General features: G+C 39.0%; 1 protein-coding gene across 1 annotated transcript; it reads left to right on the top strand.

Moving 5' to 3' along the window:
* Window positions 1–915: 915 nt before the first annotated feature.
* Window positions 916–13,535, top strand: ADH5 (alcohol dehydrogenase 5 (class III), chi polypeptide). Its single transcript, XM_090266329.1, has 9 exons — window positions 916–997; window positions 4,222–4,323; window positions 5,867–6,008; window positions 6,699–6,786; window positions 9,177–9,396; window positions 9,791–10,051; window positions 10,816–10,951; window positions 12,693–12,831; window positions 13,231–13,535. Exons 1-9 carry the CDS (start codon window positions 986–988, stop codon window positions 13,253–13,255), a joined length of 1,125 nt encoding a protein of 374 aa, XP_090122455.1. The 5' UTR covers window positions 916–985; the 3' UTR covers window positions 13,256–13,535.
* Window positions 13,536–14,998: the final 1,463 nt, after the last annotated feature.

Below are 14,998 nucleotides of genomic sequence, written 5' to 3'. Positions count from 1 at the left end.
GATTCATACTCTGAAAGCTGTCTTTATATAAATAGAAGTTAAAAACAATAATGTGTACTAGAGGGAGAAATAAAGGAGAGGACTTTGAACACAAATTGTGAAATGGCCAACACAAAGTACACACTGAGGAGAAGCCATGAAAAAGACTGAGAAGCAGAGAAGAGAGTGGTGTGTCTGGCAGAGTTATTTTAATAAAATTCTGCATTCTCAACAACCAAAGTTTAAGAGTAAACTGACAACACTGCATTCTCCCTATGAACTCTGGTCCACTCTTAAAACACATCAAACGCACCCACATTCCTGAGACTTTTCACTCCTCACTCCTCCTTGCGAACTCCACTCCCCCGTCCTATTGACCACCCAAAGCCGCCTCATTTTTCAGGAGCAGCTCGAATAGCGGCCTCGGAAGTTTCTCAAATAGGTCCCCCTTTCTTGTGTCCCCTTTCTCATTCTAACAGCTCTGTTTTCCCCCTCGCTGGAGTATCCTGAAGGGCTGTATCTTAATCACCTTGCATCCTCAAGACGTAGCACGAACAGTCTGTGGGAGCAAGAAGACTACGTAATCCTCCCAGTATCTTACGTGCTCCCGGCGAAATGCCTGCTCCTCACCTTCCACGTCTCTCGTTTGTAAATCTTAGCTACGCTGCCTCGGCTACATTTAGAAGGGAAAACCTTTCCCTGACACAGACGGTTTGCAGCCAGGAGTCAGGACAGCCATAAAGGCGCCGCTACAGAGCCTCAGCCACAACCACTCCAACTGGGCCCACTCCACCAGCTACCAGGATCGCGAAGCACCGCCCACCCCTCGCAAGCCCTCGGAAGCCCTCGGAAGCCCTCGCAAACCCCGCCTCCACGCCTCCCCTGTGCGGGAGGAGACAGGACGCACCAGACGCATGCTCCACCCACGCTGCGCTGCGCCACGCCCCTTGCGTAAGGCACGCGGCCCCCCACAGGTGCCGCCCCTCGAGAATCCGAACCGGAGGTTATGGCGAACCAGGTATCGCAGGCTGAGTAGCGGGCCCAAGTCCGAGGACGGGAGGGAGCGAAAGCACAGGGGTGAACCAGACCGCTGGGTGCCACAACCGAAATGGGGACTCAGAGCAGCAGTTCAGTAGAAATGAAGCTTTGTTTGGGCTGCGTACTTGGGAGGGTTTTGCTGATTCTGGGCGGCCAGAGCGGAGTGTAGAGATCCGGAGAGTGGCCAGGGTGGTCGGTGCTGTTCTGGTGGAAATGGCTCAGGAGGTGCAGGAATTGGCCTATGCGAAAATGAGTACAGCAGGTTCTTTTGTTCAAGGTTATTTCATGCATAAAGTTGATGTGATGCCGTAGGAACTTAACTCATTTATAAATTAGCTTCTGGTAAAATTGGTTTCCTTATCCCTCATTTTGCATAAAGTCGGAGAACCTATCCAGGACTTCCTGTAACTTACTCAGGGTCATACTTGCGGATGGCCAACCTGTGACCAGAACCTGTGCTCCTAACCTCTAGGTTGCTTGTGTTTCATGATAGTAATTCACAATTGAGCCACTATTATACCACCGAGGAATGTATTTTAGGAAGACTCCTGGACACCTTTGAATATTTAGGCACCGGAGCTTTTCATCCTCCTTTAATCTGCACAGGTATTATTCCCGGTTTACAGACCAAAAACTGAAGCTTAGAGGTTGGTAGTGCTTAGTGGTCACACTAATAAGTGAGCCAGGATTCCAATCCAGATCTGTCCTAGTGCAACAGACTATCCCAGTTCCTGAAGCACATTAGATAATAAAGGTAGGAATATACAATTAACGTGAATGATCAGTCTAAAGTTGCTTTGCAGACTTTAGAAATTTTCTAGAAACATTTATGACCTTAAATGTTGGAGTTGGGAAGAAATGATAAACTCCAGAGGTCTTTTAGACTTGACAGATTGGCACTTGTTTTCCTTATTACCAAGTGTCTTTACGCCGAGAAAGTGAAAGATTATAATTCCTGTTATAGTTCAAGTGTTGAAGTAGGGTAATTGCCTGTGATTTAGAGTGGGGTTTTGTTTTGGTTAGAATTGTCATTGAAAATAAGAGTTTAAACTCCTTTCAAATACTCTTTAAAAGTTGGGGGGAGTAAAACTTATATTATGGATGAACTATTTATTCTTGTTACTTCAGACCTTTAGTGTACATGATCTTATTGTTAGTATTCTAAATTTGACTTTTGCAATTTATGGTACTTTGAGGTGAGAAGGGAGTCCAATGCAGTGTCTGAAATTTTTGTACCATAAGATTTAATATCTACATTTTCATTTTAAAAGCAAAATTTCTGGCCTCACCAGTTTACACAAGCCATTGGTCTCTCTATATCACTGATATGCTGCAAGACTTTTCAAAACATGCAATACCTGACTATTTAGTTAGGGGCACTGACCCCTTTTTCCTTAAGTTAAAAAAACAAAACAGCCCTGGCTGGTGTGGCTCAAAAGATTGAGTTCTCACCTGTGAACCAGAAGGTCGCTGGTGTGAGTCCCAATCTGGGCACATGCCTGGATTGCAGGCCAGGTCCCCAGTTGGGGGTGTGCGAGAGGCAACCACACACCAGTGTTTCTCTCCCTCTCTTTCTCCCCACCACCTCTCTAAAAATAAATAAATAAAATCTTTTTAAAAAACAAAACAAAAAAGTGATGACAGCTAATACAATAGCCACCTGATGTGCGTGAATCAAAATTATACCTATTTTTGCTCTGGCCAGGCAGCTCAGTTGGTTAGAGCATCCACCCAATATGCCAAGGTTGTGGGTTTGATCCCCAGTCAGGGCACATACAACAATCAAACAATGAATGCATACATAAGTGGAACAACAAATTGATGTCTCTCTCTGCCCCCTTCCCCTTTTTCTTCTCTCAAATCCATTTTTTTAAATATACCTATTTTTGACAGATTGGCCAAATATATATATTTTTTGGTGTTGCAGGATTTTAGTAATCAGTTTCTGTGAACCATGAGACGAAGAAGTTTGAAAATCACTGCTCTATATATATAGTTCAACTCTCCCTCCACTCTTTGTTTTACTGCTACTAATAACTACTAACTTATTTTTGCAAAGCTGCCCTGTGCCAAAGACTGTATTAGGGGCTTCTTATTCATTGTCATTCACTGTTCACAATCACCTTGTATGTAGGTGTTTTAGCATGATTTATAACTCTTCCTTCTTCGTTATACCAGTTAAAAAAGTGATGCTTTCTCAGACTCACCAACCAAAGTTTCACTCTTTCTCCACTTCCTGCATTCTGTAGGACTTTGTGCCTCTCCCTTTAAGTCACACTTTTTGTAATTATTGACTTTCCAGTTTCCCATAAACCCAGTGGTTTTCAACCTTTATTCTGTCAACTTGTTTCATAACGATTATGTAAACTGATTAAAACCTTCGTCAGTTGCACTTGATACTCTTGTAATGAAGGGAGTGTACTGACTAGAATCTCCAAGGCAACACTATACTATAGAAATATAATACAATTCACATATGTAATTTTAACTTTTCTATTAGCCATATTAAAATGGAATTAACATTGGATTAAAATTTAATCCAATATATTCAAAATACTATCTCAACATGTAATTGATATTTTTTAAATAGTATTGAAATGTTCTTACCTTTTTGTACTAAATCTTCAAAATTTGAGTGTATTTTACACTTGCAGCTTAACTCAGTTCAGACTGGCCATTTTTCAAGTGCTCACTAGCCACAGTTAAAAGCATAGGTATAGTTTTTAAAAGTTCCCCCATTCAGATACTCCTTACACGCCTTCCCATCCTACTGTTTTGTACTACAGTACACCAATGTTCCCTACACCAGCCTGAGCAAAAGACTTTTGTAGGGCACATGTTAAGCATACAGATTCCCTGGGCTCCGTGCCAGACCTACTGAATCAAATTCTCTTGGAACCTGTATTCTTAACCTGTACCTGCTTATGCATTGTAGAGGGTTATTAAATATTAGATGAATAAAACTTCTCAACCCAAAGAGGCATTTTTATATCTGACCATGTGGTCATCTAAATTAAATATTTTAATGAATATTATTTATATGAAACATGCAAAACAATTCTCTATATCACTCAGAAGTACATGTGTCTCTGTGAATCTGTGATATACTTGCTAAGATCAGCATTCATCAGTATGTAAATTAACAAATAAGCAGTTCATTATTCAGGTGGATAAACAACTTGCTTTCCGTCCCTCCCATTTCAGGTGATCAGGTGCAAGGCTGCAGTTGCCTGGGAGGCTGGAAAGCCTCTCTCCATAGAGGAGGTAGAGGTGGCACCCCCAAAGGCTCATGAAGTTCGAATTAAGGTAATGTTACATCTAAGGCACTGGAAAAGAAGACTTAAAATTAGGTCTCTCAATAGATGAATACTCTTAAGTTTTGCAGAGGATAAATCCAAAGGAGAGTGTCAAGAACAAGGTATTGAAAGTAATCAAACCTTAGAAGCACAACGTCCTCCCCTTATTTTAGCCCTCTCACCTTTGCAGCATTCCCCTCCATCTTTTAGCTTTGATGTTGAGCTGAGCAGCCTTCCCCAGGGGTCACTGGATTATGGCAGTTTACTCATGTGACCTGGGTTTAGGGTGACTCTATAAGATGTTCCCCTTCCTCCTGATCCCGTAACTTAAAAATGTATGGTGACACATTAGAAACAAAAGAAGTTGTCTTCAGTTTTGTTAGAGGAGACTTCAAATAAGATTTGGGAAGAGGCTCCTGATAGACTAGAATAACAGTCAAGTGAAGTCAGCTTGATTAGTGAGCTTGAAATACTGATCATTGCAGACAGGGCCCAAGTTCAGTGGATGCATTCATCACTCCAGTGCTTCTTAATTTCTACCGTGGCAAAGGAGAGAGGCATATTGCACAAGGCAACTAGCTGGATGTCTTTAACTTTCTATTCTGTATTTTCATTTAAAATTAATGGTTTAAATTAGTGACCATTGAATAAAACTAGCATTCTAGAACTCATAGCACATATACACAAACGGACTCACCCTCCCAGGGATCACATATATTAGGTCAAGAAGCACAGAGCCAAATAACTTTTTAAGGTCCTTTTCGGCCCAGAGCCAGGAATCTGAAATCTTGTAATAGTTAAATTCAAAACTTAACCTTATTGTAATTTTGCCACTGAAAAAGAAAATGTTTTGCCTTGAATATACTGTATGGGGCACACTGAGTTCAGCTGTCTTCAAATAGCAAAGAATGTTACATTGTAAGTAAGTATGTAGGTGAGAAGCAGAGAAGTATAAATATGCTCTAAGACTTTTCATTTCTGTGGTTTGGAAAAGTAATAGATACTTGAAAGTGAGAGACACAGGCATAAAGAGCTTATGTAAGCAGATTTTGTGTGTGGCAGCTAAAAGGGACTTGGTTCCACTAGAAACTCTGAGTTTTGGTGCACACCAGGCAGGCTGGCATATTTCAGAAACAGCCCAGACCTTTTTAGAAATCATATTTCCCAGCAGTCATGACGAGGCCAGCAGCGAGATGGCTTTGTACACAGGTGCTGTTCCTCTTCACACCTGAAGGCACAAGTGCCCATACGGTCACCTTATTTACTTTGTCTTGCTACAATGCACTGAAAAGGAGAACAGTTGTACCATCTTTCATTGCATATAAATACAGTGGTGCATCTATGTACTACTAAAAAAAGCTACCAATTCCAGTTGTTAAGATGCCATCTATTTATAAGCACATACTGGTTTTAGAGAAGTTAGAATATGAAAGAAATGTATCTCAGAATCAATGAAATAGGGTAGTAAAGTAAAAGTGCCTTTCCTTTGATCTGCCTCACTGAATTACATGTACGCACGCACTAAAACGCTCTTTATTTGAATATCCTGCTAGATTATTGCCACTGCAGTTTGTCACACTGATGCCTATACCCTGAGTGGGGCTGATCCTGAAGGGAGTTTTCCAGTGATCTTGGGACACGAAGGTGCTGGGATTGTGGAAAGTGTTGGCGAAGGAGTTACTAAGCTGAAGGCAGGTAAGGGGGATTTTGAACCACTTATTTTACAATTTTGGCTTATTTCCATAGGAAACTAACATTTCTGGTAAACTACATATTGTTTGTTTATGAACAAGTTATCACCAAAGAAAATTGTCAAGAATGATTTTATTTCTCACCCAGGAAGCACAAATATGGAGAAGGCAAAAGTAAGTTTACAGTTGTTTGTGTGGAAAATAATACGATAATAAAAAATAATACAAGAATAAACTTTGAATATTCACAAATAATAATACAAGAATATCAACTCTGTTTCGCATACTCACAACTGTAAACCTACTTTGCCCACACCGTGTTTGATGGAGTTTTTTTCTCTGATTTGCAGACTGCTGTTCATCGGAAACAGTTAAAAACACTTCCAAAGCCAATTTTGCCCAATTAAGCAAGAATTTTAAAAATGCATCACTGAGTCAGTATTTTGGGGCACATGACTCCTTGTTCTCCAGATACTGTTTTAAAAGTCTCCTTTAATAAAAATTCTGAAACTTGTATTTTTTGCGGAGTCAGACAGAGTCTGAATAATGTTAGGTAGGTGAAGTTCTAAGTCTTGAAGTTGTTAACTTTCCAAAGCTGAATGTGTTGGCAGGAATGGGAATTTTCAGGGGCTGATATGTTCCTCTAGACATAGAGGCCACCTATCAGGACAACGTCCTTGCATTTGTTTTCCAGGTGACACTGTCATCCCACTGTACATCCCTCAGTGTGGAGAATGCAAGTTTTGTTTGAATCCTAAAACAAACCTTTGCCAGAAGATAAGGTTTGTATCTTTTTATTTTATTCTTAAAACAAGAGGTCATCTTAATAATGATGATAATAAGTGTGTGGCAGTTTATACAGCACATTCTCCATGAATTACTTCATTTCATCTTTATAACTTCAGTATCATCATTTATATCCCAATTTTCATAGGTGAGAAAGTTAAGACTTAGTAATTAAGTGGTTTGCCAAGTATCATCAGCTATTAAGAGAGAAAACTGAATTTTCTGAACCCATTCTCTTTCCATAACACTAGGCTAAACTTACCAACGTGTGTAATAAGGACAGACATGCTTATGAAATTAAATGAAATTATTTTCATGTCCATTTTATTGTTCCTGAAATCGAAGTAATAAAACTTAGAAGATAACTGGGAAGACTACAATAGGAGGAAAACTGCAAGAGATAATATAACCTTAACACGGAAAAGGTAGTTACTTTATTGTAGTAAGGTAAAACAGCTCTTAACTACTTCTTTAAGGCAGTTTACGATTTTCTTGTGTACGTTTCCTTTCTTGTTTTTTTTTTGAATTGAGGTAAAACAAACATAATAAAGTACTTAAAGTATACATACCTGATGGTTATAACCATCACCCAGATCAAGTCAGAGAGCCTTGCCCTGGCCGGTGTGGCTCAGTTGGTTGGAGCATCATCCCATCACCCTAGGGTGGAGGGTTCAACTCCCACTCAGGGCACATAACCTGTGTTGCAGGTCTAATCCCCTGTTTGGGTGCATACAGAAAGCAACCAATTGATGTTTCTCTCCCTTCCTCTCTCCCTTCTTTCTCTAAAAGCAGTGAAAAAGAAAATGTCTTTAGGTGAGGATTTAAAAAAAAAATTAGAGTCCTTCCAGCACCCCGCAAAGTTCTTCATTTCCCTTCCAAGTAAACACCCGCTTCCCTCAAAGGCCACCACTGTTGTGACTTCCGCTGTCGTGTGTCTGGTTTCTTTCATTCACGATGTCTGGGAGAGGTATCCTGGTTGCTCTATCATATTCCATTCAAGTACCATTAGGATTGGAATACTGAGTCATAGGTTACATTCTTACCAGCAGTGCATGAGAGATCCATTTGTTCTTGCATTTTTTTTTCTAATGCCATTGACAAAATTAGTTTATATTTTTGGAAAACAAGATCCATTTGTTTTATAACATAAATCCAGTTACTTTTGGCCAAGCTAGAATAACATCAAAAATTAGCAGTTTTCAAAGGGAATTTCAAATAGCCTGAAGAATTTTGCGGCACATCAAATATAATAATGGTAATGGGCTTTCTATAGCTGTCTGTAACCTTTTAGGACAAGTCCTTTCACAGCTTAAAATGTATCCTACGTTACCTTTGTGAACTCCTCTGGGAAGAAGTGATTCCTCATTAAGAGGGCTAAACAAACAAGTTGTTATATAAAGATATAACAGTTATTTATGGTAGACCTTTGTCACGTATTTGCTCTGTGTTTCTGGTCATATTTTTGTTTTTCTCTCAAAGGACATATATTTCTCTTCATCTGTGTATTAATACACCAAAGGATTTGTAAGTGTTACATCAAATTGTTTATTTTTATTAAAAATAACAAACATTTATTAAGCAGTGTGTGCCAGGCACAATGTTAGTGCTTTATAGAACATCTCATTTGATTTTTTTAGCAATCTCTGCATTTTCTAGTGAGGAAACTGAGGCACAAAAGTTCATTAACTTGCCCAAGATCACACAGGATTTGAATCCAAGTGTGTCTGACTTTAGGGCTCATTTTCCTAAGCAAGACGTTATATCACCTATATGTATAGGATATCAAAAATAATTTTTGTTACCATAAATCATATTGGTTCCCTTTGTGATTTTGTTCTCCCACCCCTATCTTCACTGCTGTGACCAACTACACAGGCAAAAATTAAGTGAAAAGAAAAAACAACTTGAATCCTTGAGGACTGTTATACTTTTGAAAAAGGCCTCCTGAAAGATCTGAGTTAGCCAGTTTGTCCGTCTGTTTTTCTCAGCTGAATTGATCATTGCATGTGGTCTCTGCTTGTGTGGATGCTGGATTTGGCTTTGTGCATTGTGAAGTTACAGTTGCTTAGAGAGTCCTGTGATGGAATTTTAAAACAATTTCGTCTGATCCATAAGTTGTACCTGATAAAAATTATTTTAATACTCTGAGAATAAAATCCAGAAGAATGTTGGAAAAGATACATAAGGTTATAAATCTCTTACAAGTTTCCCTAATAAGGCATTGCTGAAAGATGCTAAATTATTAATACATATATTAGAAATTTGACTTCTGGTCTTAGCACACTCTTCTGTTTATTAGTCATTCTTTTTTAAACTAATTTCTTTTTCTTATGGGTTTTAGGAAACCTAATTGTACCCTGCCTTTTTCCTTTTGTATTTTCTTTAGAGTCACTCAAGGAAAAGGATTAATGCCAGATGGCACTAGCAGATTTACTTGCAAAGGAAAGACAATTTTACATTACATGGGAACCAGCACATTCTCTGAATACACAGTTGTGGCTGATATCTCTGTTGCTAAAATTGATCCGTTAGCACCTTTGGATAAAGTCTGCCTCCTGGGTTGTGGCGTTTCCACTGGTTACGGAGCTGCTGTGAACACTGCCAAGGTGAGCGTTGGCCTGGCTTTTTAGCTTTGCCTTCTAAGTTGACACAGCAAAACTTTTCTGGAATAATGAAATTATCCCAATCTATAAGAAAATGAGTGATTGGCCCTGACTGGTGTGGCTCAGTGGGTTGGGTGTCCTTCCGCAAATCGAATAGTCACCAGTTTGATTCCCTGTCAGGACACATGCCTGGGGGTGGGCCAGGTCTCCTTCAAGAGGCAACCAGTCAACCAACCAATGTTTCTCTCGCGCATCAATGTTTCTCCCTCTTTTTCTCTCCATTCTCCTCTCTCAATCAATCAGTCAATAAACAAACTAAAAAATAATAATAATAAAGTAAATTAGTGATTTTCTTGACTCTTATGGAAGGAGTACCTCATAGACTGTCTTCTAATAGGTGGAACCTGGCTCTACTTGTGCAGTCTTCGGCCTAGGAGGAGTTGGATTGGCAGTTATCATGGGCTGTAAGGTGGCTGGCGCGTCCCGGATCATTGGTGTGGACATCAATAAAGATAAGTTCGCAAGGGCCAAGGAGTTTGGAGCTTCTGACTGTATCAGTCCCCAGGACTTCAGCAAACCGATCCAGGAAGTGATCATTGAGATGACTGATGGGGGAGTAGACTATTCTTTTGAGTGTATTGGTAATGTGAAGGTCATGGTAAGTATGGTTGGCTTCATTCCCCTCTCTCTCTCTCTCTCTCTCTCTCTGTATAACTTTTTTAAATGCAATTTTCTTAAGATTAAAATTGGTTTTTTTTTTTGGAAAGGAAAAGTCTCTTGATAAGAATTATTCTAATAGAAGAAAAGAAAAATCATGACTTGAACTACAGATGGGAAATGACACAAAAATGGCTCAGGGAAAGATGAAGAAAACTGTTCCTTTGCCTTTCAGTGCATGCCAAATCTTAGAGGATGTCTGCTTAAATAAAAAGGCAAAATGATGCCATTACAAAGAGCATGAGCTTTGAAATTAAATAAACATCCATGTACTGAATCAGTGATCTTGAGCAATGACTTGACTTCTCTAAATCTAAGTTCCCTTGAGTGTAAAACACAGATAGTAACAGCACCTACTTGACACAAAGTAGACATTCAGCAAAAGTATTAGTATTACTTTTCTGCCTGCTTCTTTTATTAAAGTCTTTAGAATTTTAAGTTACTATTTACTTTTAAAAATGGGCAAAAAGTAAAAGCTTTAAGTTCTTTCAATTTGTGTTACTATTTAGCCAAGTAAGTGAATTTTTAAAGATTTGTTAAAGTTGTTTAATAAAATTAAATATACTAAATGTTCCATTTGATAATTGTGACTTTTTTTTTTTAGAAAGCATTATGAAACTACCCTCTCTCTGCAGAAGTTTCTGGGGAAGCAGATGTTCTCAGCAAAAAGCACTGACCTCTGTTTGGTCCTATCTCTGCCTGCAGAGAGCAGCGCTGGAAGCCTGCCACAAGGGTTGGGGTGTCAGCGTGGTGGTTGGGGTCGCTGGGTCAGGTGAAGAAATCGCCACTCGTCCATTCCAGCTGGTGACAGGCCGCACATGGAAAGGCACAGCCTTTGGAGGTAGTGTGTTGGATGGGTTGAGTACATTTTCTCTCTTATTTCCATTGGCAGTGTTTTAATTCCAGGCCAGTTTTCTGGTTTTAATAATAATTTTCATGGGCTACTTTCTCATCCTGAGTTGTTGCACACGAAGTTATTTTAATAGAAGGCTTTCACACTCAGTCAGTATTTTCCCCTAGGGCTGGGGAGGTACTCAGCTTCTGAAGCTCAAGACAACATTTTACACACACTTTTAAAAAATCAATATTACGTTAGTGAGGCTATAATTGGGGGTTGGGCAGACAGAAGTTGGTTTCAGGGTAAGCAAACTACAGTGTCTTCCATACTGTATAATTTTGTGGAGATTACAGGCATACAGGCATATTTTTACTCATTTTTCCAGAGAGTACAGTGATCACTGAATATACTCATACCTCTGTCTGAATAGACTTAAGCAGTAACCAATACTAAATCTTAAACTGAAAATTTTAAATTAGACAAACCTTATAACAAAATTGCACAGCTGTCAGACTGATTATTTTTCCTTTGTGTGATCCTAAAAAGTACATACTTGTTTGGGGTTGCCTAAGTTTTGATAGGTTTTTAAAAATACATTTTCACTGTTCTCTCAGGAAGAAGATCACATAGCCTGAGTTTTGAATGATCTGTGTTTAACAAGTATCTGTTAATGTCCCCTACCTTATATTATGCCAGGTTTTTTGGAAGTCAGAAGAAAAGATTATGATTGTATGCTAAAATGAAGAGTTTGGCCACTTTCCCGTCTTTATATTATAGGATTTGCTGTAGAAATGTCAAGCTGACTAAACCCTCCTTTCCAAATCCCCACTGAACTTCAGTATCTTAGAACAGACTTTTAAAGCCACATGTGCAACTCAGAGGCATCGTCTCAGGATCCATAGCTGGATTTGAAAAGGCTTCTAAGCCTGGTGACTGAGCTGGGGGGATGGTCAGAACCTCTAAGTGAAGCCCCATCCTAACACAGTGCTGTTTGGCTGTTTGGGAAATGAGCTGGAGCACTGGGGCCCTGAGGGTGTTGCTAGAATATGACCCACAGATGAAAAAAGGAATTTTGGTCTAGTGTTGTACTTGTCTCAGTTAACAGGAGTTTTAATGGAGAAAGAAAAAGCCCTAATTTGTAGGGAAAAAAATAATTGGTAGAGGTATAAGGAGGGAGATTTGGGAAGAGCTTAAAAGAGGTTTGAAATACAGCCTAAAGCTTCCCTGCTTTAAAAGGTAGGAAGGTTGCTTCGTTGACTTATTGTTTCTTTTAGTAACAAGTGAAAAATTCAAGCATCTGTTATTCTACTTTGGTTTCAGTTTCGCAGTTTTCTATTCTGAGATACTATCCCTATCCATTGTTGAATTTAAAAACAGAAATAGTCACATATCACATCAATATTTTTCTTCCTTGAATTTCATTATTATATAAATCTTTGCTCAGCTTGTTCTAACACTTATACAGTTATACCCTGGGTAGTCTAAAAGTCTCAATTGAGAATTAATGAGATTTTAATAAATCAATACAGAAAAAGGAAAACACTAAAAAGACATTTACTTTTTTCTTAACTAATGATGTGCATTAAATTGTGTCTCATCTCTATGCTAACTTTGAAGTTTTTCATTTCTCTGTAATGAAAAAAATTTATTCTCTTAAAGATCCTTGTTTAATCCACAAAGTAATAAGCATACTGTAGAGACTTGTTGAAAAAAATTAATGAATAGATGTTATGATTTCTTTTAGGATGGAAGAGTGTAGAAAGCATCCCAAAGTTGGTGTCTGAATATATGTCCAAAAAGATAAAAGTCGATGAATTTGTGACTCACAATCTGTCTTTTGACCAAATTAATAAAGCCTTTGAACTGTTGCATGCAGGAAAGAGGTAAGCTTCCTTTTTAATTATATATGATGGAATGTAGTAATGATTTGAGGTGTATGGAAGAAGGGTAAAAAAAAAAAAAAAAAATACAATTTTGCCCTGGCCAGGTAGCTCAGTTAGTTGAAGTGTCATCCCTGTACACCAAAAAAGGTTGCAGGTTTGATCCCTGGTCAGGGCACAAATCTAGGTTGTGGGTTCCATCCCCGGTTGGAGCATGTACAGGAAGCAACCAATTGGTGTTTCTCACACTGATGTTTCTCTCTTTTTCTCTCTCCCCCTTCCTCTCTCTCTCAAATCAATAAACGTATCCTCAGGTGAAATTTTAAAAATATATCTATAATTTTAATGTTCTTGAAAGAAAAGGTAACGTTCAAACCTGTTTATTGTTTCTTTCTCTTACAGCATCAGAACTGTTGTAAAGTTTTAAATTCAAAAGAAGAAAATATGTCTGTCCTTATAACTGAGTCATGAGATCTTATTGGAGCAGCGAGACAAGCAGGGAGAAGCTCTTCCAAGTTCACAGCCTCTTAGACTTTCAGTAACCTACTCTAGGGAATCATGTTTTCTGTATAATTAATATATCCCCAATCAGGGATAAGGCTAATACTGTCATAAATCTGTTTTCTGGACTCTCCTTCACATGAATAATTGCTAACTCATTAAGGAATTTTTTAACATAATAAAAGTAATTTCTGCATCTGTGTTTATCTCTGTCTTATGCTGAATTTATTCTCACAGTTCTCTCCCCATTATCTTTATTCTTTAAAGGAAAGATGGAGAAAGCAGGGCAGCAGTGAGTGTATGAACCTTGTCTGCTGCTGTCCCCAGTAACTTTAACTTAACTTTTGAGAGTCTCAGGCTATTTACTAAAGAACAGATTTCCTTAGCCATAGTGGCAAAGTTAATCAGAACCCAGGTCAGTTTCTGTGAGATTATCTTCTTGAGGGAAGGTACTATGCCTTGTTCAGATTACATACCCCCAGTTCCTAGTATGCTATCTAGCCCACAGCACTAAAATTCATCATCTTGAAACTACCTTCTATACTTAAGTAGGTGTACATGTATTGTTATGTTAGCTCTATGAACTATTTCAAGATTATAAAAAGTATAGTTGTTTATGTACTGAATATCCAAGTTTCCAGCACTTACTCCTCTCAAATTTTAACATTTTACCACGTGCAGGCCACATGGCCTTTTCAGAGGTAGTCACCATCCAGAATTCGATGTTCATCAGTCTCATATCTGTTATGCTTTACTGCACAAGCATACACTAAGTCCTCACTTCTGTCAACAGGCTCTTGGAAACTCCAACTTGAAGCAAAGACACATAAAGAAACTAATTTTCCCATAGGCTAACTGATATAAACAACAATTAAGTTCCCACAGTGTACTTCTAGTCACAAAAATGTCATCAAACTTCTAAGTAAAGACTTAAAACACTTCTAAGGTTAAACAGTGAAATAAATGCGAGGTATACATACATTTAAGAAAGGTGAACAACCCCTGGCTGGTGTGCCACAATGGATTGAGTGCTGGCCTGTGAACCAAAGTGTTAGTGGTTCAATTCCCAGTCAGGGCACATGCCTGGGCTGCAGGCCAGGTCCCTAGTTGGGGGCTAGCGAGAGACAACCATATACTGATGTTTCTCTCCCTCTCCTCCCTCCTCTCTAAAATAAGTGATTTTTTTTAAGTGAATGAAAATACATGAGGTAATGATTTCCCAACCCACTTAATTCCACTTCAGTGTTGTGGGTGGCCAGAGCATTTCCCTGCAGCTCAGGGTATAAGGCAGGACCCCCCACCCTGGACAGGAAGCCCTCCCATCGCAGGGCCTCATCAACAGAGTATGTAGTTAATATTTTAATATTTTCCAGTGGAAAAAGGAGAAATTCTATTTTAGTATAGTTTTAATATTCTCTTATTTTGAGAGATGTCAAGTATATTTTAAGGACTAGGCGTGTCATTTGCATGTGTGCACATGCATGTGTGTGTTTAAAATTTTTGTCTTGCCCTAGCTGGTGTGGCTCAGTAGATTGAGCGAGCACCAGCCTGCAAACCAAAGAGTTACTGGTTTGATTCCCGGGCAGGGCACATGCCTGGGTTGCAGGCCAGGTCCCCAATTGGAGGCGAGCAAGAGGCAACCACACATTCACTACATGCATGTCAGCAA

Source organism: Furipterus horrens, unplaced genomic scaffold, assembly GCF_987537825.1.
Source record: "Furipterus horrens unplaced genomic scaffold, mFurHor1.1.pri manual_scaffold_2, whole genome shotgun sequence".
NCBI lineage: Eukaryota > Metazoa > Chordata > Mammalia > Chiroptera > Furipteridae > Furipterus > Furipterus horrens.
This window is presented reverse-complemented; position numbering and strand designations above follow the sequence as displayed.